This window comes from Sparus aurata, chromosome 23 (assembly GCF_900880675.1).
Source record: "Sparus aurata chromosome 23, fSpaAur1.1, whole genome shotgun sequence".
Lineage (NCBI taxonomy): Eukaryota > Metazoa > Chordata > Actinopteri > Spariformes > Sparidae > Sparus > Sparus aurata.
The window spans coordinates 29989768-30016143 of record NC_044209.1 but is presented as its reverse complement, the minus strand read 5'-3'; the positions used below and the strand labels follow the sequence as shown (position 1 = coordinate 30016143).

The following is a 26376-nucleotide window of genomic DNA, read 5'->3' as shown; positions in this document are numbered from 1 at the left end:
GGTGTCTGAAAAACCCCCCTACTTTATAACTTTATAATCTTTGGATGGCATCAGAAGGAGTGTCCAGGTGAGCTCTGTGTTACGTGACTTGCCTGATCAGTGGAAATAACACAGGTGGTTTACAGGAACTCACAGATGAATTGTATGACAAGAATTTATCCTACAAGATGTTTCTGTTGTCTGTGGTGTGATCCACTCTGATGACGACCATCCTACACTGAGAACTGATGGCCTTCTGCCAAACTGTCGCTCACCTCTGGGTCACGAGAAGGAAACTAATGTGATGTTCATTCTCAATTTCTCAGTTTATATCCTGAGTTCTCATCCTGAGCAGGTTCATTAATTTACATTCTGCTTCCACATGCTTATCAATGAATGCATCTAGTTTATTTCTTTGTGCATTTTGTAGTTATGAATTGTGTCCATATGTCTACTCATTGTGTTTGTTCGTATTTATTCATACAGCATTTATTGTTTCTGTGTTTTGTTTAGTATATGTGTGTGTAGTTAGCAGTGGAGGTTTGTAATTGTAGAGCCAGAAATTGAAGGTAGCTCAAAAACTTGTTGGGCCTTGCTTCACACAGGGCACCATTAATACAGGATCGCGCCTCACATGGGGCACCATTACCATTAGATCGTGCCTCACATGGGGTACCCTGTTTATGTAACATTAAAAGGGAGATTTAGGTTAAATTTGGCTATCAATAATAATTAATGATTATCAGGGATAATTATTAATCATGATAAATAACATGAATTTACATTGGATCACCTTAGTAGCAAATCTACTAAATCGATCTCATGAAAAGGCACTAAACTGTTTATGACTCTGATTAATAATTAACTTAATAACTACAACCAAATTTACTATAACAGCTAGTAATGATTGAAGGATTTTGGAGTTCTTGACAGTGTTGAGCAGGGATATAGAACTTTTTTCACTGAGGGCCACATACAGAAAAATGAGGTATATCAATCAATCAATCAATCAATCAAATTTTATTTGTATAGCCCTTTACAATAGCCAGACTGTACCCAAAGTGCTTTACATCAAAGCAATAAAATAATACATAAAAACAATACATAAAAACACAAGAAAGTGCTACAGTGCTGCAGGGTGCTTAAAGGCCCTCTAAAAGTGCATAAAGTAAAAAAACAGGAAAAAATAAGCACACCTAAGAGCAGTTAGTTAAATGCCAATCCAAAAAAAAGTGTGTCTTCAGCTTCGTTTTTTTAAAAAAGAAGGCTGAGGTCGTTATTGGTGCGGATGTCAGGGGGGCAGTCTGTTCCACAGCCTGGGAGCTGTGACAGCAAAAGAACGATCGCCCCACTGTTTAAATCTTGACCTTGGGACCTCTAACAGGAGCTGGCCGGAAGAACGGAGGGCCCTGCCACGATCACGGACAGTTAGAATCTCTGACGGGTAGGAGGGAGCCAGGCCGTTAAGAGTTAACAATAGGAGTTTAAAATCAGTTCTAAAACAAACCGGGAGCCAGTGAGGTGACGACGGCACAGGGGTAATGTGTTCACGCCTGGACGTCGCCTGTTTAAAAATCGGGCAGCAGCGTTCTGGACAAGTTGGAGACTTGCCTAGTTTATTAAACAGTTAGCAAAATCAATCAAATGTTGGTAAATTATACTTAATAGTTGAATATGCTTAAAGAAAAAATCATAGCTTCCAATTAATGGGTTCTCATTTATTTTGTTAGGGTTGGCAGCTAATTCCCAAAACAGCCTCTGATTGATTCTTAGTCAGGACAGAAACTTGAGTTCAGACAGTAGATTGTTGGATTTTTCTGTTTATAATGAAAATAGGAGTCAAAATATTTCCTTTCTTCACATTTATGAGTTTATGTTAATGATTTTTTGACTCAGTAGTGAACTGAAGCTGCAGGCTGTCAGGCTGTCACCTCTGAGATACAGAGGGCTGTTAGCATGCTAGCTGCTAGCATGCTAACTTCATTAGAACAGAGACATGCGACAACAACACTGTTGTTTCTTCACTCTGTTCATCATGTTAGCTCAGTTTTAAATATTTTAAACTAAAATTCTGTTCTGATTTTACAGATTGCACTTTGAATAAACCTTTTATCCATAAAGAACCTGGTTATACAAGCTTGACTAATAAGCTTTTAGGGTCAGCCAGTCAACAACTATCAACTCAACTATAGTATCAACCTTGAGACTGAGACTTATTAAATACATTTTGTGCTACTTGAAGAGTGTTGTCCTGAGGTCTAATATATATACTGATTAATTATGATATCCAGAAGTGAGTGTTTAATCTATTAATACATACTTACCAAATATAGTTATTTGTTGCCTATTGTCTGCTACAGATCTGTGAGACAGACTTCAGTCTTCTTCCTGACACATTTAGAAATGTTTCCCTCACAGTTGCCTCTGAGCTGGAGGTTTAAAATGAAGCATTTGAAACACTGAAGGCTCATATTTAATGTCAGTCAGTGAATGTGCTGTCAGAGATTAGCCCATTGTGTTTGGTGATGTTTGTTACTGAAGTCACTGTACTGTGACCAAACGTAATTCCCGGGGAAAACCACTATATATTTTGGATTGTGTTTCACTTTCAGTTTTCAAGTGTTTTAACTTGTGTAGCGCCTGACTCTGAATCAGCCAATAGAAAAACAGAGGGAGTATGTTCGTCCCACCTCCTTATGATGAAAGTAAAAGGTGAAGCTGACAGTCAGACCTTAATATTTTCTCAACAAGTAATCTGTGACATTTCGAGGCAGGTAAGAAATATGACTCTTTCTTTTTTACTTTACTTTTTCTCAAAAGCATTCTGACTTTTAAACAATATTTTAGCAGGATCAAAGCATAGCATTTTTATGTAATGTCTTATTGTATTGCACTGACTGAGACACATATGTGATTTCATTGTAAGCTGAGCTTACAATGACAATAAAATAATTCTATTCTATTCTATTCTTTTCTATAGCTGAACAGTCCAAAATCTGAGCTTGCCTGCCTTAAAAACCTGCTCCTTCTCTGTCATATAGTCCTGTTCTCCCTTTTATTTCTTTATTTTTTCAATTTACTTTAACTGTTTTTAAATCTAGGCTGCTGCTATGTGGTTCATTTATTATCAACGATAACATTTTCACAAACAGGGAGGACTTGAGTATGTCTGCATATATAGTTCTGTATTGCTGCTCTATTTCTATTTATTGTAGGTTAGTTATTTTGTTTCATAAATACACCAAAACATGGCATCATTGAAATGGAAATGCAAAGTTGAAGTACCTTTTACTGTAAGCATAAGTAGCTCCCTGCAGAGTTACATCATTTAAAATACAAATGAATGTTCTTTCTGATCGGCTTTCTTGGCTGTGTTACCTTCATTATAACACACAAATATGTTTTACGGCTCCAGACAGTTTGTTTTAAGCGAGGGACAAAAAAGGCTCTTTTGATAGTAAAGGTCGCTGACCCCTGGACTAGCATAGCATTCACACAACGTGCAGCTAAAGAGAAATTGAATTAACATAGAAAACAAATTAAATGTACCTTGAAAACACATCAAATAAACAAACATCTGAATAACGACACACCAAAGCTGCATGAGCCTCCTTCACCCAGTCTGAGAACCTGAGAATCTGTAAGTGGACAGATGAAGGAGTGGTTTGCACATTCACCACCACTACGGGACATCATGACCCTTCCTTCTTTTACAGTTTGCTTGCCTGCAAAAATGTACTGCTCTTTGCTTTACAGCTATTGTGGAGCTAAAGGGACTAAAATAAGTGTTGATATTTGTATTTTCAGGTCGCAGGAGGAGCACTTGGACTTGTGTTTTCACTTCCTGAGCTGATTTACAACTGTGTAAATCTGAACAATTGTGAGACCACCTCCACTAAGAGTCTGACAGAGATGGCTAAAGCCATGTGGTTGACTGCCTTTGAAAACATGAAGCATGAACTTGGAATGATACAGTGAGTCTGAAAATACACATCAACTAATGACAGACTAAAAGATCCCATCAGCCTCTTTAATCACTCAAACACGTTCCAGAGATTTTCGACATTCTGAGATAAATGAGAATCTGAAACGTAAACACACCTCATCGTTTTCACAAGGACAAAACAATTCCTATAAATACTTTTTATTACTCATTCCAGTTCCCATGACTCTTAGCTACAGGTGAGTCTCTTCCAAACCTGAGGTGAAATACCAGGCAAAAATAAATCTGCACGACACACACACAAAAATGCATTTTGCATCCCAAGTGCTCCTGGTAAAAAATATTTTGAATTTGTTAACAAAATGACTTAGATGCCTCTTTTTCCCTTTTCCTCCTGCAGACACATTTTTTGGGAGATGTTAGAAGTTAAGCACATCATTGAAAGCAGAAACAGGAGCCCTGAGGAAAAAAAAAAATTAGTACAGTTTGTAGTAAATCAGTGTCAGGACGAAGGAGGTAAGCAATGGCTGCAAGAGAATTCAGAGTCGGAGGCCATCTTTGACCTGTTTCATTTCCTGCAAGAGGAGTTCGATAAGGAAAAGACAAAGACGGACTGCAAGGACATCGACATCATCTTTGTGGCACACGGAGAGATCAAAGCGCCGATGTTTCCAGCTCGCTGCCTCCTGCCGCTGCCCTCCATCAGAGATGTGCTCCTGTATTCTCCCTGGAACTGCACCATGTCTGCTGATGTAGTGTACGGTGTTGCTACAGGAAGAATACAGCCTGAGGACAGAGTCTTCTCCTGCGGAAAGGAAGGCTGTCACATTCCAGACAGCAAACATCAGCCTGACAAGCTGCCCAACAGCTGGAACTCCATGAGGGAGGCTGGAGGGCAGAAGATCCCAAACATCATCGTCAGCACTCTGAGGAAACCCGAGGACGGAGTTTGGAAACGCGTTGAGTATCTCAATGATAAGTATGGTCGACCTGAGAAAAACCGCATCGTCATCACGTTCAGCCTCCCCGGAGCGATCGGTCAGTCACTAAGAGTCCCGTTCTCAGTCATCACCTTGGCTCTGTCACTGGTGCTGCATTTCTCCAGTTATAAAGCCACCGTCCATCTCGCTGCCTGTCTGGGCAGACGTGAAGGAGCACTACTTTCTGAGGATGACCTGAAGGCGCAGTACGCCTGTGCTAAAGACAAAACAGTGATGACACCTTCAAAGAGAATGTGGCTCAACAGAGACAGTGTGTACCCGTACAGAGTCTTTAAAGCTCTGTTTGGTTAGAGATCTTCTGTGTTTCAGGGTCAAAACTGAAAATAAAAAGAAGAGATGTTCAAAACCCAGATTTTCAGTTCAGTTTTAGTTAAGTGACCCCATCACCTGATCTCAAAATCGTAAAGAAAGAGGGAAAGAAATCCCTGGATCCATCCCTTTGGCTGGATCAGCACCCAAAGTTAATGAGGTCTATTCTGGGCTGATACCGTCCACGTTCATTCTCTGTATTTAACCCGTGTTAGCAGCAGACACTCAGGGAACAAGTCCAGCTTGTTTTGATTTCTGCAACCAGACAGTTAACCGAACATACTGTTGATGCACATCCGCTAACAGATCAATGCTGAGCTTTGTTTCAGATATCATGTTTATTCAGTAATTTTGGCTTTTATTAGTTTCTATTTGTAGCACAAACATTTTGTTAACTTCTGTACACAGCTCTTTTTACAAACTCACTTGAATCTTAAAATGTCATAATTTCTGTGGAGGTATCTCAGGTTGATGCTGCTGGGACATCTTGTCCCTACAGAGCTCTTAAATACAGGAAGTGGCCATTCTGACTGTGAGTTGAGATATTTAGTTTATTTCTTTATGGTATATATTGTAGCACATGAAGTTTTTGGAACTTTTAGTTGATTGTTGGAATCATTTGGTATCAGAGAGATGAGGTGTTGGCTGTCTTCACTCCACAGACTGGACGTCATGCAGACTGCATCAGCTGTCTGCTCCTTTGTCTCCTTTTCAAATCAAATCAGTTTGATTTATACAGCTCAAAATCACAGTCACATCGCTTCAATGGGCTTTAAAATCTGTACAGTGAACGACATCCTCAGACCCTCGATCAGAGCGAGGAAACACTTCACATGTTGAGAAAAAACAACAACTTTAAAGCCTGAAAGAAAGAGAGGAGGAAGAGAAAGAGGAGGAGGAGGAGGAGGAGGAAGCTATAGAGAATGAGAGAGTGACACAGCTTGCAGCTTGTGGGAAGAGAAAACAAAAGTAAAAAAAAATATGATGTTAATCAGAATCAACAGATTGTTTCTCGTCTGCAGAGGTTTGGAAATTCTAATACTGAAGCAGCTGAAGAAGCTAACAGCTAGCTGTGTTCAACACAGCTTCAGATCAGAGTCAGCTTTAGTGTCATTGATCCAGAACAACTAATTTAAACTGACACAATGAACGTCTCGTTGTTTTACCTGAACGTTATTTGTTAATGTACCATGTGTTCCTCATATTCTTCAGTTTTTATTCATTCTTTTGATGCACATGTTGTAATTTGATTTCTGGTTGAATAAAATCTTTTTCTCCACCTTTGACTCCTCCTCCCTGCCAGCTCGCTCCCTCACAGGCTGTTTCACAGAGTTTAGCTTTCTACGCAGAGATTATGTCTGAATAAACCGTCTGTACTGTAATGACAGCTCCAAACTTTATCTCCTCCTCAATATAAAACTCTGCCACCAAACATCAGGTCAGTTAATATCACCAGTCCTTCTTAAAAATTTAAACTTTCTCACATGAAGAACAACTTGATCTGACACCATCAGGCCACCGTCACATATCTGATATCTCCAGTGATGCTACACTGGATCATCTGGGACAGTTTAAATGTTCACACACATTCAGAGATTTAAAAGATATGTACAGTGAACTCGTGTATAATAATGTTTGTCTGTATCCTGTGTTCTGTCATTGCCTCAGTCTGTGAGGGTGTTTTTACCTGGTCAAGGTCATTCCTAAGAGAGCTGAAGCCCCGCCCCCTCCTGTCCCTCTCATGGACCTTATTGGTCAAATCTTTGTGTGGTAGAATGAAGAGAGATGATGAAGTATTGATCCTGTTTGTATTGTGATGTTTGTCAGTTTAAAAGATTATTTTCAACTCAATTAAGTCTGTTTGTTTACTAAATAAAGCAAAGTATGAAACCAGTCTCGCTAGCTAGCTTTCATCAAGCTAGCTAGCTCAACCAGACTCACCTGCTCAGTGTTTCCTCCAGGAGGGTTAGGACCCGGTCCAGGATCTGGATCAACCAGCCGACGGCGCAAATTCCACGAGCGAGCGAGCGACGAACGCAACGGACGAAGTTTGATGGACATGATCGGTTTGGTTTTTGTTTTGAACACAGACACACAATCACACACACAGCTGTCTCCTACCTGTTGACGCCCCAGCTGGGGATCGAACCCATGTCTCCAACATCTCTGGACGGAGTCTCAAACCTCTGGACCGTCTGCAGGCTGAATACAGGCAACAAGCAGAGAGACAAAGAGGACGAGACACTGTGATCTCTAACCCACACACACACACACACACACACACACACACACACACACACTTCCTGTGGACTCACTGTGTGGGTTCAGTGTGTGGGTCCAGTGTCAGCATGTGTTGTGTTGGTGCATGAACACATCCTGACACACTGCTCACAGGTTGTGAGTTTGACGCCCACACTGAGCTGTAGAGTTGTTGGATCAGAACCTTCACAGACTCTCTGGTTCACAGCTGTGACGTCTCATTAATGACCTCATGTAACGTGGTGCGCCCTCTGGTGGCGCTGCAGGTACTGCAGCAGAGTCTCTAGCTGCTGACAGACTCATGAAGGAGTCCATGTGTCAGCTGTGGCTCGGTGCTGCAGCAGCTGGGTTCTTGTTCAGGAGGTTGGTGGTTCGATTCCTCCCGCAGTGCTCTTTAGCCTCCAGCTCTGACAGAGTTGTGTGGCTCACACTGTGTCAGCTGTTCACTCTTAATGAGTCCAACACACTCTGATCTCTGATGAAGTGCTGTCTCAGGATTAGAGCTGCAGTCAGTGTGTGACGAGAGTTTCTCATTATGTTCATTTATAAAACCTGGAAGAATCATAAACGTGTTTGTTCCAGATTATTTTCTGCAGCCGGGCTGAGCTCACTCCAGTCAGCCTCAGGAAACATCCTGCAGCAGAATCTGAGCTGGAGTCATGTGTGATGTTGGAGCGCCCTCTGCTGGGCTGATGACGTCACTGCAGCAGCAGAGACTCACCTGGACTCACCTGCTCACTGTTACCTCCAACATCCACTCTGTCACCATCAGCTGCTTCACTTCAGACATCCAAACTGAAGGGACCGAGTGGAATTAAGCAGTAAACAAAAAAGTGTTGAACCAGAATGTGTTTTATATTTTATATTCTTCAGTCACACCTTTTGATCTGACGACACTTCTGACATTCTCTCTGTCAGATTCATGACTGGAAGGGTTTTCAGTGAGCAGCTGCGTCTTGTCGAGAGTTCATTTGTGGAGTTTCTTGCCTTCTTAATGTGTTTGAGTCCATCAGTTGTGTTGTGCAGAGGAGGGATGGTACACAGTGAACCGCCCTGTTGGACGACTGTTCTGATCCGTATTATGACCAGAACCACTCAGCTAGTAAAGACCAACGACAGTCCATCATTACTTTAAGACAGGAGTCACCTCTGCAGAGGACGAGTTCATCAGTCTCCACATCAGAGCCCACGTTAACGCTTCACCCAGTTCAAGAAGCAGACACATCTCATCACCAGCTGTTCAGAGGAGACTGTGTCAATCATCATAATCCCATAATATATATTGCACTGTATATTTGTACATACATGGAGTGGTCATTGAACACTTGAGATTGTCTACTTTACTATTTCTTTTATATCTGTATCTTTATCTCTTCTTTCCATTCATGCTGTATTTCTATTTCTACTTTGCACAGAGCATCTGGAACAAAACAATTTCCCCCGGAGATGAATAAAGTATTCTGATTCTTATTCTGATTCTGATAATCAGACCTTCATGGCCGAATTGCTGCAAAGAAGTCACGACTGAGGAAGAAGAAGAAGAGACGTGTTCGGGCCCAGAAACACACTGAATGGACTTTAGTCCAGTGGAAATCTGAACTTTGGTTTGACGAGTCCAAATTGTGGATTTTTGGTTCCACCTGTCGTCTCTGTGAGACGCAGTAAAGCTGACGGCTGGTTTTACATGTGTGGTGCTGATTATTATTCAGAGCTTTCATCAAATCAAAAGGTGGCTACTAAAGAATATAAATATAAATCATATTCTGGTTTGTTCAACACTTTTTTGTTTACAACATAATTCATCTTGTGTTTCTTCATAGTTTGGACATCTTCAGTATCGATCCACAATGTAGAAAATAATAAAGATAAATAGAAACCATTAAATCAGACTCAGACCAAAGATGCTTCAACACACGCTTTATTCAGTTCAGCAGAAGCAGGAAGCAGGAGGCTTCTCATTGGTTCAAACTTTGTCCAGTTTGATTTCATTGGCAGGCAGCAGGTGATGATGATGTCACACAGGTCACACAGATTAAATGTCGCTGTCAGTTTGATGTTTTCACCCGTTTGATCGACACATTTCTGTTTCACTCAGTCACAGACTAGAATCAGCAGGTCAGTCAGTGCGTCTCTATAAATATACTGTCTGTCTGTCTGTCTGTCTGCGGACAAAGGCTCTCTTTACAAGGCAGTTTGCGTTACAGCTCACGATGACATCACAATTATCAGAAAAGTCGTCAATTTCATGAAATGAACTCTTGTTTGTTAGACGGGAGAATTGTTGAGTTCAGGCTGACTTTGTTTTACTGGTTCAGACTGTTTTGATCAGCTGCAGCTACTTATATCTGCATGTTGGCAAAAAGATGTAGGCTAGCAGTTTCCCCCAGTGTCCAGTCTTTATGCTAAGCTAGGCTAAACACATCCTGGAAGATTGTCACTGCTGTCATGTGAGTGAAGTTACTATGAGGCTAGTGCCAGCAGCTAGTTAGCTTAGCTTCATGCAACAACTGGAGGCAGATAGAAACAACTAGCTGTCAGTATTTACTCTGATATTTTGGTGTGGATTAAACTTCCTGTGTTACATCAGCTTCAGTAAGATGTCTAACAGGCAGACAAAGTGCTGGAGCGTCTGTTAAAGACAAGAAACTCATTTCATGAAATTAGTCGACACCAGCAGACTCCTGCAGGTCGACTATGATGCAGCGGTTATAATCCTGCTGTTACCCTGTAGCACTTTCTGACCGGTCCTCCAAGTCTTTCTGTAACTCCTTCTTGTAGTCGTCTATGCTGAGCTCACAGTGTTCGCCGTAGTATGGACGCTTACACTCACACATCGCTCTGAAGGTTTCTGGTATAGGAACACAATTGCCTCTATCGCCTTCTCTATTGTCACCACTACATTTCATGTCTTTGCAGGGATCTTGTATCTTTATCTCTTCATCACTTTTAATCAAAACCACAAATTTGCCACCATATTTTATCAGTGGAATGCTGAGTTTATATTTTTTACACACTCCTTTATAAAGATAAGGAACTGTTGTGTCGTCACGGCTGATTGGATGCTCTGGAACTATTTCTGCCTCGTAACTATGGTGGGCTTTGTCCACGAAGGCGTGCACTGCTGTGTAAGTCTTGGACAATTCAATTCCGTCCACTTTTTCTTTACAGTCCTTGAGTTTCTCTGCTACCTTATGACAGTCATACGTCTTACTGATGCATCTTTCAATGGCTCGTCCAACTTTATCTGCCATTGTGTGAGTCCCCTTCACCTGTCTGACGAAGGACACACTTACAGCCCCTGATGTTACCGCTTCATGAAACCCTGTCAAGGTGTGTTTGTTCAGTGATCTTAATTCGGTATGGTCAGAGTTCGTGGTTTTATATGCAACAACCATCCAGTCATACCTGTCATATGTCTCCGCCAAGAATGACCTGACTTCATGTGCCAGTTTTCTGCGTTTTTGGTCATTAATGAGGTCTTTCACCTCCTTTTCAATATACTTATAACTGTTGAAAATGCAGGACTTGTGAAGTTCGAACAATACTGATGAACTCTTGTATGCAATTTCAGCTGAGTGATCAATCTTTTGCTGAGTCTGAGTTTTCTCGTGTTGGTAGCTGAAATGGTTCATCAGATTGCCCTTGTAGATAAGTGAATTAATCAATACAATATATCCTAGAATATCTTTTTCATGACATTTAAACTCTTCAACCAGCCCCTTTCCAAGGTTGTTTATGAGGGATGGTTCTTCAGCCTTCAGGTATGTGTGCAATTCATCTATGCCAGATTTGATGTATTTCTTAATAAATTCATCTTTAAGGTTCTTTACATCGTCCTCATTTTTACCGGGCAAACTGCTGATAAGTATTTCAAACTGCTCCCAGGCTACTTTTATTTCCAGCTCTGGTTTGTGGAAGCCACCAGCTGCCCAGATCTGCCATTTCTGCTCTGCATGATATTCATTGATCTTAGAATTAAGACTTTTAAATTCCGACTTGAGAAGATCTGCTACTGATTTCTCATCTTTCCCAGTCAATCTCAGTAAGACCCCGAGTCCTAACTTGGTACAAAGATTTATCAGCTTCCCATCAACTGGTATCAGTGCCAACAAAGGCACACCAAGGTCATTGAACATAGAAATGGTCTTTCGAGCCACTTGGCCTGTAGATCGAATCATGTTCTCGATATCCGCGGAGACGTTGGAGAGCAGGAGGGAGGACGACACCAACAGGAGGAGCAGCAGGCCAGGAGACGCCATGACTGCCAACACACAACATGACAAACACATTAATAACTCCTTTATTATTTCTGCTCAACACATTTATTCAGAGATGATTTATTTTGTCAGCATACAAGTATGAAGACTAGTAGAAGAAGCTGCAGTGTTGACCTGATCCCAGACCAGCTGAGAGGTCTGGATGCTTCATAACAGAGCAGGTCAGAAATGTGCTGAAGATAACAGAATAATCTAGTGGAGAAGTTAATATTTGAAATAATCGTATTAATGTGACGACTGTAGACATTCAGCATCCAGTATTTAAAAGCACACATGTTGTAAACGATCCTCAGTGTCTCTGTGAGGTTCACAACACATTTCAACACAATCCAGTGAAAAACAAGATGTCAAACCAACAGTTAACAACTCACAAGATAACATTTAGCTCACATTTAGCTCAGAGGATCAAACTTCAAGAATTCATAACTACAAAGGTATTTGCAGTACAGCTGGAGGATTCTGCAACATCCCATGAATGGAACATGTCATTTGAATTAAATATAGAAGTTTAAACATGACATGAAGTGGGAGGTGAGTTGGGATGGTAGGAGCCAGTTTTATCATGAATACTGACCTGATGTTCACATTTATCCTGTTTTACTGTGCAGCGCGCCACGACCAGGTTTCAAAGCTGACAAATGAGTTAGTAATCATAATAATACCACCAACAGAAGTAGAAGCAGTACTAGTTGTAGTAGTGACAGTATGAAGAACCATTAATAGTTCCACAGTGGAAAAGGAGACCATAATTAGTGCACACTGATCCTCTCAGGTTTAGAATGAATACAACCCTCAACAGACAGACCTGAAGATGGACACTGAAGAGGGTCAGCAGGATGGTTGCTCAGCAGCTGGTTGGTCAGCAGGATGGTTGGTCAGCAGGATGGTTGGTCAGCAGGATGGTTGGTCAGCAGCTGGTTGGTCAGCAGGATGGTTGGTCAGCAGGATGGTTGGTCAGCAGCTGGTTGGTCAGCAGCTGGATGCTGGATGTGATCTCGGTCTGAAGACAGTCTGCAGGTTGTTGGAGCATCAGAGGAAGCCTCTGAACTCTGAGCTTAACAGGACAGAACCTGTAGATTTATAGAAGCTGACTGGCCACACCTTCTCTCCAGGTGGGATTCTCATCCAGTCCTGGGCAGCTGGAGACAAAGAGGTTTGTCACGTATGAAGAAACGATAGAGAGACGAGGCTGATAACGTTATCCAGGTTATTAATGGAAACGACACGTGTTCATTTCACCTGTGAAGGTAATGAATAACTTCAGTCAACTGTGTGTGTGTGTGTGTGTGTGTGGGTGTGGGTGGGTGTGGGTGTGGGTGTGTGTGGGTGTGGGTGTGGGTGGGTGTGTGTGTGTGTGTGTGTGGGTGTGGGTGTGTGTGGGTGTGGGTGTGTGTGGGGTGTGTGTGTGTGTGTGTGTGTGTGTGTGTGTGGTGGTGTGTGTGTGGGGTGTGGGTGTGTGTGGGTGTGTGTGTGTGTGTGTGTGTGTGTGTGTGTGTGGGGGTGTGTGTGGGGGGGGGGTTTGTCAGCTCTCTATGAACTGGATAAAGTTTAATGATCAAGTCGTTGTGTTTCGTTGTGAAGGCTTTGTGTTTGATAAGTGACACTTTCTTTTGTTTTGTTTGTGTTATTGATATTGTATCAGGAGATGGGTTGATGGTTTGAGTCCTGCAGACCAGACTGCGTGGATGTGATGTGTAGGATTGTATGTTTTATCTTATGGATTTCAACATTATCTTCAGCAAAAGACTCAAGACTCATCTGTTCAGACTTCACCTTGACCCCGCAGAGCATGCACTTGTGACAAATGTACTTATTGTAAGTTGCTTTGGACAAAAGCCCCTGATGAATGTGAATGTAAATGAAATGTATTTTGCACCAGGTGAGATCAATAAAGTCGAGGTCAGCTGTTGATTGGTTGATTGGTTGTTATGGTAACATGCACAGGGTCTATAGATATATCTCAGATATGAGTAAGCACCTTCTTATTGACGACACACTGAAGTTTCCATCAGCTGTGTGTCCAACAACTCAAACAGCTCCGACCTTCACTTATTGATGAGGTGACATGATGTCATGCATCTGTAAGGTTACTGCTCCTCTGTGTGAGTGATGGACACTGTGAGCCGTTAGAACAGAACAAAAATATTTTTGAAACAAGAACTCTGTATTTGAATAACAGTCAGCTGCCTGTGCAGATAAATGACCTTCTGTTTGCTTAAACACACACAGAGACTCTCCGGCCGCCTTCACATGTAAATCACAGGCTGTAATGTTGTTTATCTTTATGAGGTGAACAGATGAATCTGCAGCAGCTTCACAGGAACAAGAACATCTTTTGTCTTTAAGGCTCAAATAAACTGAAATAACACGTAGATGCTGCTTCACTTGACTTCATCTCCAACATGTGGAGCTCTGCCTGCTGCACAACGACTTACTGCCCTGCTATCATCAACTCATCACACCAGGAGACGGTCCAGCCTGATGGCAAGTTTACAGTCCTTTCCTCCTCTACCAGACCCTCCGTCATCAGACTCTCAGTTGTTTTGTTGTGTCTCGTCGTGTTTCATCATGTTTTGTCGTATTTTGTCCTCAGACCCTCAGTCCTCAGTTCTCAGTCCTCAGTCCTCAGACCCACAGTCCTCAGTCCTCAGACATCAGACCTTCAGTCCCCAGACCCTCAGTCCTCAGACCCTCAGTCCCCAGACCCTCAGTCCTCAGTCCTTCAGTCCTCAGACCCCCAGTCCACAGTCCTCTGTCCTCAGACCCCCAGTCCCCAGACCCCCAGTCCTCAGTCTCCAGACCCTCAGTCCGCAGAACTCAGTCCCTCCGTCCTCAGTCCTCAGTCCCCAGTCCTCAGTCCACAGTCCTCAGTCCTCAGACCCCCAGTCATCAGACCCCAAGTCCTCAGTCCCCAGACACTCAGTCCTCAGTTCTCAGTACTCAGTCCTCAGACCCACAGTCCTCAGTCCTCAGACATCAGACCCTCAGTCCCCAGACCCTCAGTCCTCAGACCCTCAGTCCCCAGACCCTCAGTCCTCAGACCCTCAGTCCTCAGTCCTCAGACCTCAGTCCTTCAGTCCTCAGTCCTCAGTCCTCAGACCTCAGTCCTTCAGTCCTCAGTCCTCAGACCTCAGTCCCTCAGTCCTCAGTCCTCAGACCTCAGACCCTCAGTCCTCAGTCCTCAGTCCCTCAGTCCTCAGTCCACAGTCCTCAGTCCTCAGACCCCCAGTCCACAGTCCTCTGTCCTCAGACCCCCAGTCCTCAGACCCCCAGTCCTCAGTCTCCAGACCCTCAGTCCGCAGAACTCAGTCCCTCCGTCCTCAGTCCTCAGTCCCCAGTCCTCAGTCCACAGTCCTCAGTCCTCAGACCCCCAGTCATCAGACCCCAAGTCCTCAGTCCACAGTCCTCAGTCCTCAGACCCCCAGTCATCAGACCCCAAGTCCTCAGTCCCCAGACCCTCAGTCCTCAGAACTCAGTCCCTCAGTCCTCAGTCCTCAGTCCTCAGTCCACAGTCGTCAGACCTCAGTCCTCAGACCCTCATTCCTCAGTCCTCAGACGTCAGTCCCCAGACCCTCAGTCCTCAGTCCCCAGACCTCAGTCAATCAGACCCTGATTCCTTAGTCCTCAGACCCTCAGTCCTCAGTCCTCAGACCTCAGACCCTCAGTCCTCAGACCCTCAGTCCTCAGTCCTCAGACCCTGATTCCTCAGTCCTCATACCCTCAGTCTTCAGACCCTCAGTCCTCAGTCCTCAGACCCTGGTTCCTCAGTCCTCAGATTCTCAGTCCTCAGACCTCAGACCCACAGTCCTCAATCCTCAGACCCTCAGTCCTCAGTCTTCAGACCTCAGACCCACAGTCCTCAGTCCTCAGTCCTCAGACCTCAGACCCACAGTCCTCAGTCCTCAGACCCTGATTCCTCAGTCCTCAGACCCTCAGTCCTCAGACCCACAGTCCTCAGTCCCCAGACCCTGATTCCTCAGTCCTCAGATCCACAGTCCTCAGTCCTCAGACCCTGATTCCTCAGTCCTCAGACCCTCAGTCTTCAGACCCACAGTCCTCAGTCCTCAGACCCTGATTCCTCAGTCCTCAGACCCTCAGTCCTCAGACCCACAGTCCTCAGTCCTCAGACCCTGATTCCTCAGTCCTCAGACCCACAGTCCTCAGTCCTCAGACCCTGATTCCTCAGTCCTCAGACCCTCAGTCCTCAGACCCACAGTCCTCAGTCCCCAGACCCTGATTCCTCAGTCCTCAGATCCACAGTCCTCAGTCCTCAGACCCTGATTCCTCAGTCCTCAGACCCTCAGTCTTCAGACCCACAGTCCTCAGTCCTCAGACCCTGATTCCTCAGTCCTCAGACCCTCAGTCCTCAGACCCACAGTCCTCAGTCCTCAGACCCTCAGTCCTCAGACCTCAGACCCTGATTCCTCTGTCCTCAGACCCTCAGTCCTCAGACCGTCAGTCCTCAGTCCTCAGTCCTCAGACCCTGATTCCTCAGTCCTCAGACCCTCAGTCCTCAGACCTCAGACCCTCAGTCCTCAGACCTGAGACCCACAGTCCTCAATCCTCAGACCCACAGTCCTCAGTCCTCAGACCTCAGACCCACAGTCCTCAGTCCTCAGACCCTGATTCCTCAGTCCTCAGACCCTCAGTCCTCAGACCCTCAGTCCTCAGACCCACAGTCCTCAGTCCTCAGACCCTGATTCCTCAGTCCTCAGTCCTCAGTCCTCAGACCCTGATTCCTCAGTCCTCAGACCCTCAGTCCTCAGACCTCAGACCCTCAGTCCTCAGACCTGAGACCCACAGTCCTCAATCCTCAGACCCACAGTCCTCAGTCCTCAGACCTCAGACCCACAGTCCTCAGTCCTCAGACCCTGATTCCTCAGTCCTCAGACCCTCAGTCCTCAGACCCTCAGTCCTCAGACCCACAGTCCTCAGTCCTCAGACCCTGATTCCTCAGTCCTCAGACCCTCAGTCCTCAGACCCTCAGTCCTCAGACCCTCAGTCCTCAGACCCACAGTCCTCAGTCCTCAGACCCTGATTCCTCAGTCCTCATACACTCAGTCCTCAGACCCACAGTCCTCAGTCCTCAGACCCTGATTCCTCAGTCCTCAGACCCTCAGTCCTCAGTCCTCAGACCCTGATTCCTCAGTCCTCAGACCCTCAGTCCTCAGTCCTCAGACCTCAGACCCACAGTCCTCAGTCCTCAGACCCTCAGTTCTCAGACCCTCAGTCCTCAGTCCTCAGTCCTTAGACCTCAGACCCACAGTCCTCAGTCCTCAGACCTCAGACCCACAGTCCTCAGTCCTCAGACCCTCAGTCCTCAGTCCTCAGACCCTTTTCAGGAACGGACAGACAGGAAGTAGCAGAACAGAACAAAAAGATCCCAAACACCACAAACCTTCTTCCACCTACCTCATCTGAAAACGTCAAATAAACACACTTGTGTGTGTGTGTGTGTGTGTATGTGAGTCTTCAGGGCGCAAGTATACTCTCTACAGTCTGAGCACCTGCCAGCAGCACAGCAGCCACCTGTTTAAAGGTTCAGACACCAGCTCTGTCCTCTCATTGGTGGATAGTGCTGCAGTCATGGTCTTTGAGCTCTTGTGTTTTCTATAATAAAGAGTTTTGCACCAAATAACATGTCAGTTAATGAGCACTTCTTCTGATCAGGCACTCTGATGACATGGAGGCCTAAGAGGTGGAAACATGAGAATCCTTCCATCTCTACGATCCATCGCTGACTTCAGCTCTGCAGCAGCTCTGATGTCGACTGGGAGACACAACCAACCTCTGACGGTTACACACTGTTGGACTAACAGCCAGCAGATAAATGAGCCTGTTAGCTTAAACACACACAGACTGCCTTCATGTTCAGTACATGCTGTCATGACTTCATCTCTTTATGAGCTGCAGGAGAATTAATCTACAGCTGCAGCTTCACCTAATGGAGGAGAACGTCTGATGTCACCTGATGGAGGTTCAGGTTCATTTACATCCCCTGAGAGATCAGGAGCTCATTTACTACATCTACTACATTTACTTCTACTACTACTTTAAACACGTTGTCCCCGCCCATCAACCCAGTGAACCGTCTCAGCCAGGTGAGCAACACTGTGGCTCCTGTGGAAGATAATATCTCTATATCTTTTGCAGTCAAACACTAATTATTTCCCACATATTGAACTGAATATTGATCATACTGATGATGACATGAAACAAAGCAGTCTGCAGTCTGTACCGGATGCTAACAGCGTGAAGCGTTGAGTGACTTGGTCTGTATCAAAGTTACAGCTGACACTAAAGTAAAAACCTTCAGATGCTTTGATGCAGACTGAAGGTTAATGACATCTACAGAAATCAACTTTATCAACACAGTGATATGCAAACTAATACACCAAATGAATCCAATTCTATCAGTTATCTTAACAAATAAACTTGATCAACACAATAAAATATCAGATGTATTGGTGGCGATACTGAACTGCAGCAATGTTCTGCAGTGTTGTTTATTTATATCAATAATTTTACATTACAAATGATTTTTAGATCACTAAAGATGGCCTGTAAAACAGTTCTTAAAGAGCGTATGAGTCTGGCATCATATAGTGGATCCACTGTCTGCAGACAGTTGCAGGTGAGTCTGCACAGTGTTGTATGTGCACAGCAGTAAACATCATGCTGTCAGTGTCGGACTACAGGAGACATGTAAAGCTCTGAATGGGTCGGAACAGACTTGTAAGATGGCAAATGAACAGAATCCAGACAAACTATAAATACAAGGGGAAGACGAGGAAGGAGGGGAAAGACACTCTGTGAAAGACAAGCCAAAACCCAGAAAAGACAGAAAACACACACAATGAAGCCGAGGTGACAGGACCATGACTAAACGTCTCTTTTACATCATAAGGACGATGACGGTTCACTGTGTCATGCATGTTTTAGCACGAATGTTTTCAGCTGTAACGATGCCTACGCCTCCCAGAACGCCTCCGACTGCTCCGCCCGCTGCAACTCCAGCTAGAACTCCGACCGAGCTCCCGACAAAGTGCGACACAACTCCTCCGAGAGCTGCTCCCACCAGAGCTGAGCCATTCACACTGAGAGCGATTCTCTTCCTGACCCCCAATGTTTTCCCTTCTTTCTCAGCCTCATGACTGATTTCAGCAGAGTAGCACTTTCTTCCGTTTTTCTGAACCATGACGCTGATCTTCTGCAGCAGCTCTGTGACTTGAGATGCATCCTGGTCTCTGTTATCAACAACGTGGTATCTTCCTTCACATTCATCAACAAAGCCTCTGAGAGCACTGCTGTTGTTAATGAAGTCTTCAATAGCTTTTCCCTTTTTCTTCAGTTCGTCTCCACACGTGAACAAAACCATAGTGTAATCTTTAACATGTTCTCCAAATGTCGCCTTGATCATCTTCACCACGTCCTGTTCTTCTTCTGTGAATCTGTCCAGACAGCTGAGGACGAACAGGAACACATGAGGTTTTAGGAGCAGCGAGGGAGACACATCGCTTGATCTCCTTCATCACCTCCTCATCTGTTTGTTCTGCGCTGCACAGACCAGGAGTGTTGACAAGGACCACAGATTGTCCTGCGATCTGGACTTGACACGGTTCTGTCCCGCTAGAATCAGGTTTCTCATTTTCCTCGCAGCTCCTCAGGAAGGTGTTCATGACTGAAGTCTTCCCAGTTCCAACCTTCCCGACGAGTACGATCCTCAGCTGTGAGGAGTCTGTTGGACAATATCACACAGACGTTAGTGGTGGAGGAAAGAATCGGACCTTCGCTGATACTCAGTTCTGCAGTTAAAAATGTACCAGCATCACAGTGAACTTTCTGTGACAAAGGACTGATTTTGCAGACTGTGGGTACCTTTGTTTGTTTTTTTGTTTGTTTGGTTGATCTATCAACCAAACAATTGTAGACAACATATGGAACGAACTGGGACTCTTCAAAAGGAACAAACGGTTTCATTGTGCCTGGATATTGGCCATCACTAGGCTTTGTTGTGGGTACTGGGATCATGGTATGGAATGGCTTACCTACTGCTACTCAACTTGCATCATCTAGCGGAATTTTTAAAAGACAGGTTAAGCAGATTTTATGGAATAAGATATTTTAGATAGTTTTCAACTCTCTTTTGCGTTTCTTATTTCTTTGTTTTCTGTGTTGTCTGCCTCTTGTTTTAGTTGTTTTATGTGTAACACCAAGGACCATGCTGGAAATAAGTTGTACACTTTTGCATGTCATCCTTTTGGATTACCGTTTTATTGTGTTTTCGATCCATAAATAAATAAATCAATCAAAAAAAAATCTGAGTGCACCAACATGAAGTGGGGAGGTCAGCAGGGCTCTAACAAGCTTCCATTAGGACAGATTATACTAAATAATTTGATCAGCTATCATAATTATGCAGACGACACACAAATGTACCTTTTCTTTGTTACCAAGCAACAAGAGTCTCATCGATTCTCTCTGCAAGAGAACAACAAAGAAAAGATCAAATGAGTCTGAACTTTGTTTTTTTACAGCTGGTTTTGTTTTAATCTTGGACACACAGTTCCTACAACATAGGTTGTGTTTTACCATCTTTAAAACAGCAAGAATCCAAAGAAAAATCAAAACCAAACTTTTCATTTACGCCATCGAAGAAAACAGTCTGAAGAGTCTGAACAGAGACCAGGAACAGTGAACACATCGCACAGTGTTACTGTCTGTCTCTTTCATGTTTTGATTCTTTGCTTTATATTGATCTGTTTGTCGTGTTATAAACATGTTAAACATACATATAAACTCTGACTTGGCTGAACAAGGTTTTTGCTGCGTTTTTATGTTTTAGTATTTTTGTCAGCCGTCAGAACACAGAGTGGATCATCAACACAAACATGCGAGGCTGCAAACACTGTTAGTTACTGTCATCAAATACTAATCATTTATTTAGAGCTAACTTACATCACAATATGAACAAAGTAATCAAACAGTTGTATAATAAACTGAACACATTGCAAATAGATATAAATAGATTTGAATACTTTCTGACAAACTTCAGGCATCACAGGTATAACAGTGAACTGCTTCATGGTCAATAAAATGTCTCGGGAACTTACAAGAGCGTTGCGACTCTTCACCGCTCATCTTGTTCTTGTAGAGGCAGCAGGTCTGTGATCTCCCGTCACTGGATGTCTTCTTCTGACACAGCAGTTTATATATTATAGCTTCTTGTTCCCTCCCCTGAAATACCCATCATCTGTTTCTAACCAATCTCTGACCACTCACAGACCAGAGATAAAGAAGGACTGCAGGCAACAAATCAGGAGGCTGAGCACAAAGACTTGTTCACAGTTCCACAGTTGTTGAGAAGTGTTGAGCTGGAGAGAGTCATCAGTCACACGTGGACCTGCAGCCTGCAGCATCACTGTTAGTGACTGGACCTTTCAGTACCACACCAACAGGAACACAGTCCGGCTCGGAAGTATATTCTCCCTCTGTGAAGGACTTTTCATTCATTGTGTTGATTTTATGATTTTATTGAAACACAAAATCATAAATGACACTTAAACAAACAAACCAGTCACACAAACAGACACGTTCAGATTTTGAGTTGAGTTTCTGCAGAATTTTCGTCTTTATTACATTTCATTAAAGAGAGCTTTAATTCACACACATTCAAACAGAGTCTTTGGCAACTATATTCCACATCCACTGCTCAGGTTCTGTTGGGAACATATATTTGCTCAACAGTTTGTTTTCCACAACAGTGTTGGATACACAGGAAAAAGCAGCAGACTGAGAACTCGAAAATTCTGCTTTTAAAATGTAACAAAAAGGTTTAAAAGGCGATTATGTCATTATGTCAATCATAACGTTGTCACTTTCCAGGGTATCAGTGGAGAATTGGTGGAGTATTGGTGGAGAATTGGTGGAGTATTGGTGGAGTATTAGTGGAGAATTGGTGGAGTATTGGTGGAGAATTGGTGGAGTATTGGTGGAGAATTGGTGGACTATTAGTGGAGAATTGGTGGAGTATTGGTGGAGAATTGGTGGAGTATTGGTGGCGTATTGATGAAGAATTGGAGGAGAATTGACTGAGAATTAGTGGAGTATTGTTGGAGTATTGGTGGAGAATTGGTGGACTATTAGTGGAGAATTGGTGGAGTATTGGTGGCGTATTGATGGAGAATTGGTGGAGTATTGTTGGAGTATTGGTGGAGAATTGGTGGAATATTGGTGGAGAATTGGTGGAGTATTGGTGGAGAATTGGTGGAGTATTGTTGGAGAATTGGTGGAGTATTGATGGAGAATTGGTTTAGAATTGTGGAGAATTAGTGGAGAATTGGTGGAGTATTGGTGGAGAATTGGTGGAGTATTGTTGGAGAATTGTTGGAGAATTGGTGGAGAATTGGTGGAGTATTGATGGAGAAATGGTTGAGAATTAGTGGAGTATTTGTGGGGAATTGATGGAGAATTAGTGAAGTATTGGTGGAGAATTGGTTGAGAATTGGTGGATAATTGGTGGAGTATTGGCGGAGTATCAGTGGAGAATTGTTGGAGTATTGTTGGAGTATTGGTTGAGAATAAGTTGAGTATCAGTGGAGAATTGTTGGAGTATTGTTGGAGTATTGGTTGAGAACTGGTGGAGTATTGGCGGAGTATTGGTGAACTGCTGCTGGTGAGATAATGTGGGTTTCTTTGCCAAAAGGACTTGTGTCTGTGTTTATTCTCTTTTGCCTCTGTGATTTTCTCTGTCGCTTATTTTGAAGTGTGGTTCAGATGATCGATCACTGTGATTGGAAAGCTTCAGGTGGCATGCATTTATAAGCAACCTCTTCCACTTTTTTCAGGAAGTCTCCCAGACCTGGAACTTTTTTCACCACAGTATCTAGACCCTTACAGATCCAGCCCTCCAGGTACTCTGTTGCTGCATGTTCTGGATCACTTGCTGATTTCACCTCAGGACGCTGCATGACTTCTTGAAAGACAGGCTCAATCTCTCTGATCAGCTTGTTGCTGTAGCAGCTTCCTCCGTTGTTCTGGACCGTGTGGTTGATCTTCTGCAGCAGGCCGTTAACCTGACACTCATCCTCGGCTCTGTTGTTAAAGACATGGTGTGCCTCACAGGACTCCTCCATGAACCTTTTCAGATCTTTATGCCGTTTGATAAAAGCGTCACATCCTTGCTCACACTGATCTCCGTAGGTGAACAAGACAATCATGTAACATTTTGCATCTTTGAAGACTTTCTGGAAGGTTTCCAGACATTTTTTATCTTGTCTTGAAAAGGTACCGAGCCTCAGAACCAGCAGGAACACATGAGGACCAGGAGAGATCCATGTGATGCAATCTGTAATCTCTGTCCTCACCTCTCTGAGACCTTTGGCTGTGTTAAACAGACCGGGAGTTTCAACGATTGCAAGAGTTTGTCCGTTAAACTCTGTGATGGCCTTCTGGCACTTTGTTGTCACAGATGGAGACACATCAGTGTGAAACGCTTTGCGCCAGAGGATGATGTTTCCAGCTGAACTCTTCCCAACTCCGGTCTTTCCAAGGAGCACAATCCTCACATGATCCTTCTCTGAAATATTAAAATCAACAGACATGATCATAACTATGACATCACAAGGTGGCCAAGTTATTTAAAATACGTAATGTATTAAACTTGAAACTAACATGGTCTGACATGGTCCAAGTTCTAGTTTAATAACAGGGTCTCTGAAGATGGACTCAGAACCCTCCTGCCTGACGGTGATGGGAGCATTAATCTCATTATTCCTTTATTTCCTTATTGACACTGAATAATAAGGCTTAGGGCTTTAAAAACTGGAATTGAAATCTCATTGGCTACATGATGCGTCAATCATTGGCAGGCTGGCGTGTGATTGGCTCAGGAGAGAGGAGGAAGAAGAGAGAGCGGGTTACTGGTCTACACCATCACTCATTGGCTGTTGTAGGCTCTGGTGCGGGTTTATGAGCTCATATCTGCTTTAATCAGCTGCCAATCAAATGATGTAGAGATATAGTGTCTGCTGTGACCTGAGTTTTATTGTTTTGGTTTTTTTCTTACAGATAAAAGTAAGAAAACTTCTTTTTTTTTCCTCTCTCTTCATTCAATGATGAATTCTCTGTTCTGGACTAAATGTGTTAGTTTATGAAATTGATCTAGTCGACATTTTTTCAGTTTTTGTTGGAGTTTTATTCTCTGCTGAAACACTTTGTTAGCTTGTTCCTTGGCTTGTTTGTTAGGTGATTGTTTCTTTGCTTGTGTGGTTTTATCTTGAGATCATCTGCGTGAATAGAGTCAGGAGAATCTGAACTTTCATGTTTATAGACATGTTGGTGAATTAGCCGGTTCAGACGAGGTTAGAGGTCCTATTTTCAAGAGAAGTTGACACATTGGCTCAAAGATATTTATCTATTAAAAGATATTTTATATAAATAGCAGCAAATACAGCAAAGTGAACGCTGATTGTACCGATTCACACTGAAGAACAGACTAAACCAGAGATTGTTCCAAAAAACGGTGGGTTCCGGGTCAGGGTCACACACCGGGTCCAGTTTTCATGAGAATAAAGACAATAGAGTATTAAATAATAGTGAAATGTATTAAATATAAAGTATTGAAGGAGTTATTTCAGAAACCAGAGCCTTATATAAAAACAGTAAGACGAGGTAAACTACAAATGGACTGAAGTAGAAGTTAGAAGTATGACAAAGTGATATTACAACTGATAATAAACATTATATTACATAATAATAATAATGAGACGTTATATCACACAAGCTGCTTCTCCTCATTATTAAGCTTTCTATATGATTGTAAGAGTTTAATTGAAGTTGATCAAACTACCTCCACTCAACAATTAACATCTTTAAAATGACATTATAAAAAATAACAATAATAAGTACCTCTGATCTCATAAACATCACAGAGAAACAGATATGTAGCAACATTTTGGTCTCACATACCAAAGTGTTTAACGCAAACTTCTAATGAACTATTTTAACAATTTAACATTCATGTTGTCACTGTATGAAATGAACATTTTAAAAATCAATAAGTTCAGTTGATAAATGATGAAAAGGGTCAGTTTGTGTCTTTGGACTGATCAGAAGCTGAAGCTGATTTTGTTCAATGTCTGAAAAGTTAAATCACAATAAAAAAATACATAATTTTCAAATCATATATATTTATGAGTCAAACAAATATGTAGCAGTTACATCTGTTTAAAATGAATCACGTACAACATTACCCAAATATAAATCCATTATATTAAAATAATGAATAAAAAAATAATAAAATGCTGCAACATGTGAGATTTGACATGAAGACAAACAAGTTCAAACTTGCAGGAGGCTGAACGGGTGAGTGAAATATTTAAAAGTCGAGACTTCGACATGACAATTGAGTGTGAGTGTCTTTCGTCTGTCATTAATGTTAAAGATATGTGACAGTCATAATAACAAATCATAATAAAACAGTTACTAACCAGGAAGATGTTTGCTGTCCATCCTCGTCTGGTGGAAGCAGCTGGTCTGATGTTTTCTTGGATAGTTTGTCATTTCATCTTTATATATTATAAAGTCAGGGGTTCCCTTCCCTTGAGTCCATGTCTGCTGCTACCAAGTCAGTTTGAGAGTAAAAAGGCACAGAGAGCCGACCAATCACAGGAACCAGAGTGAAGCTGCAAGCAGCAAATCAGGGGTTGAACAGAAGTGCATCATATCTAGTTTACAACCTGTTTTACATCTGTTCATTTACATATGTGGGTTGTTTTACAGGGTATTAAGTATTTTATATGTTGCTGTTAACGATTCACATGTGGTGTTTGATGACTTGTACATGGACTGCAGCCAGACAAACAGTCATATTGTTAACAGGATAGAAACACATCGGGGTTAGAACGGGAACCCGCTGACCGTCGTAGCATTAGAGCACAGCATGTGTGGCCGCTCAGAGGTGGAGCAAGTCTGCAGAAGTTGTTTGTGACTTGTTGGAGAAAAAATGAACAAAGTTAGTTGCTGCTGAGTGGACGAACTTTACGCCTCCGTGTCCTGCTTATTATTTTCTTAATTAACTGCTCAGACTAACTAAAGACTCAAATTTCTGGTTAGTATCATATTTATTCACAGTTTTATAGCCAGTTTGCTAAAGTGAGGAAGTTAATGTTGTTTCAAGCTTCAGAGGCTGCTGACATTTTAAACCAGCACAGGGATTTATGTTGGTGGTACCAGGAGACAGCTGGTGGTTGCTGGCAGAGTGACTGCAGGTCTTCATCTGTTCTGTAAATACTTTTAGATCCTTGAGATCAACCCATATCAACTATCAGGCTAAATGAATGAATACCTTCTGGTGAGTTCCGCCTGTTTCTGGTGTAAGTCTCGTCGATTCTGAGTTTGTGTACGGATCCAGATGATTTAGTGTTTGAACTGACACATATCATGGTGTGCTCGCTCATCCCGACTCAAGATGCAGCGGTTTGTCGGTATTTCCTGCAGCCCCATCTGTGTTGGAAAGCTTTTTGGGGAGTTGGTGTCGAGACACTTTTACAGTGAAATTGTGACTCTCAGACTGAGTTTAGAAGCTGAGTTGAGCTGGACATGCATG

General features: G+C 43.0%; 4 protein-coding genes across 7 annotated transcripts; 1 reads left to right on the top strand and 3 right to left on the bottom strand.

The window, feature by feature from the left end:
• Positions 1-3762: 3762 nt before the first annotated feature.
• Positions 3763-5248, top strand: LOC115576019 (uncharacterized). Of its 3 annotated transcripts, XM_030408487.1 has the most exons (3): positions 3763-3953; positions 4140-4161; positions 4323-5248. In XM_030408487.1, exons 2-3 carry the CDS (start codon positions 4145-4147, stop codon positions 5212-5214), a joined length of 909 nt encoding a protein of 302 aa, XP_030264347.1. In that variant the 5' UTR covers positions 3763-3953; positions 4140-4144; the 3' UTR covers positions 5215-5248. The 3 variants fall into 3 exon arrangements, with proteins under 3 accessions (XP_030264347.1, XP_030264345.1, XP_030264346.1); XM_030408485.1 differs by lacking the exon at positions 4140-4161; XM_030408486.1 differs by having other exon boundaries at positions 3763-4161.
• A 4143-nt stretch (positions 5249-9391) lies between these two features.
• On the bottom strand, positions 9392-12648 carry LOC115575077 (uncharacterized). The gene is made up of 2 exons (XM_030406877.1): positions 12574-12648; positions 9392-11752 (listed from the first exon to the last, which is right to left on the bottom strand). Exon 2 carries the CDS (start codon positions 11748-11750, stop codon positions 10212-10214), a length of 1539 nt encoding a protein of 512 aa, XP_030262737.1. The 5' UTR covers positions 11751-11752; positions 12574-12648; the 3' UTR covers positions 9392-10211.
• A 55-nt stretch (positions 12649-12703) lies between these two features.
• On the bottom strand, positions 12704-20940 carry LOC115576091 (GTPase IMAP family member 4-like). Of its 2 annotated transcripts, none has more exons than XR_003982769.1 (2): positions 20882-20940; positions 12704-12907 (listed from the first exon to the last, which is right to left on the bottom strand). XR_003982769.1 is itself a non-coding variant. In XM_030408596.1 (2 exons), exons 1-2 carry the CDS (start codon positions 20907-20909, stop codon positions 19157-19159), a joined length of 378 nt encoding a protein of 125 aa, XP_030264456.1. In that variant the 5' UTR covers positions 20910-20938; the 3' UTR covers positions 18485-19156. The 2 variants fall into 2 exon arrangements, 1 of the variants encoding a protein (XP_030264456.1); XM_030408596.1 differs by lacking the exon at positions 12704-12907 and adding an exon at positions 18485-19506 and having other exon boundaries at positions 20882-20938.
• A 1277-nt stretch (positions 20941-22217) lies between these two features.
• On the bottom strand, positions 22218-25380 carry LOC115576167 (GTPase IMAP family member 9-like). The gene is made up of 2 exons (XM_030408643.1): positions 25259-25380; positions 22218-23346 (listed from the first exon to the last, which is right to left on the bottom strand). Exons 1-2 carry the CDS (start codon positions 25329-25331, stop codon positions 22553-22555), a joined length of 867 nt encoding a protein of 288 aa, XP_030264503.1. The 5' UTR covers positions 25332-25380; the 3' UTR covers positions 22218-22552.
• Positions 25381-26376: the final 996 nt, after the last annotated feature.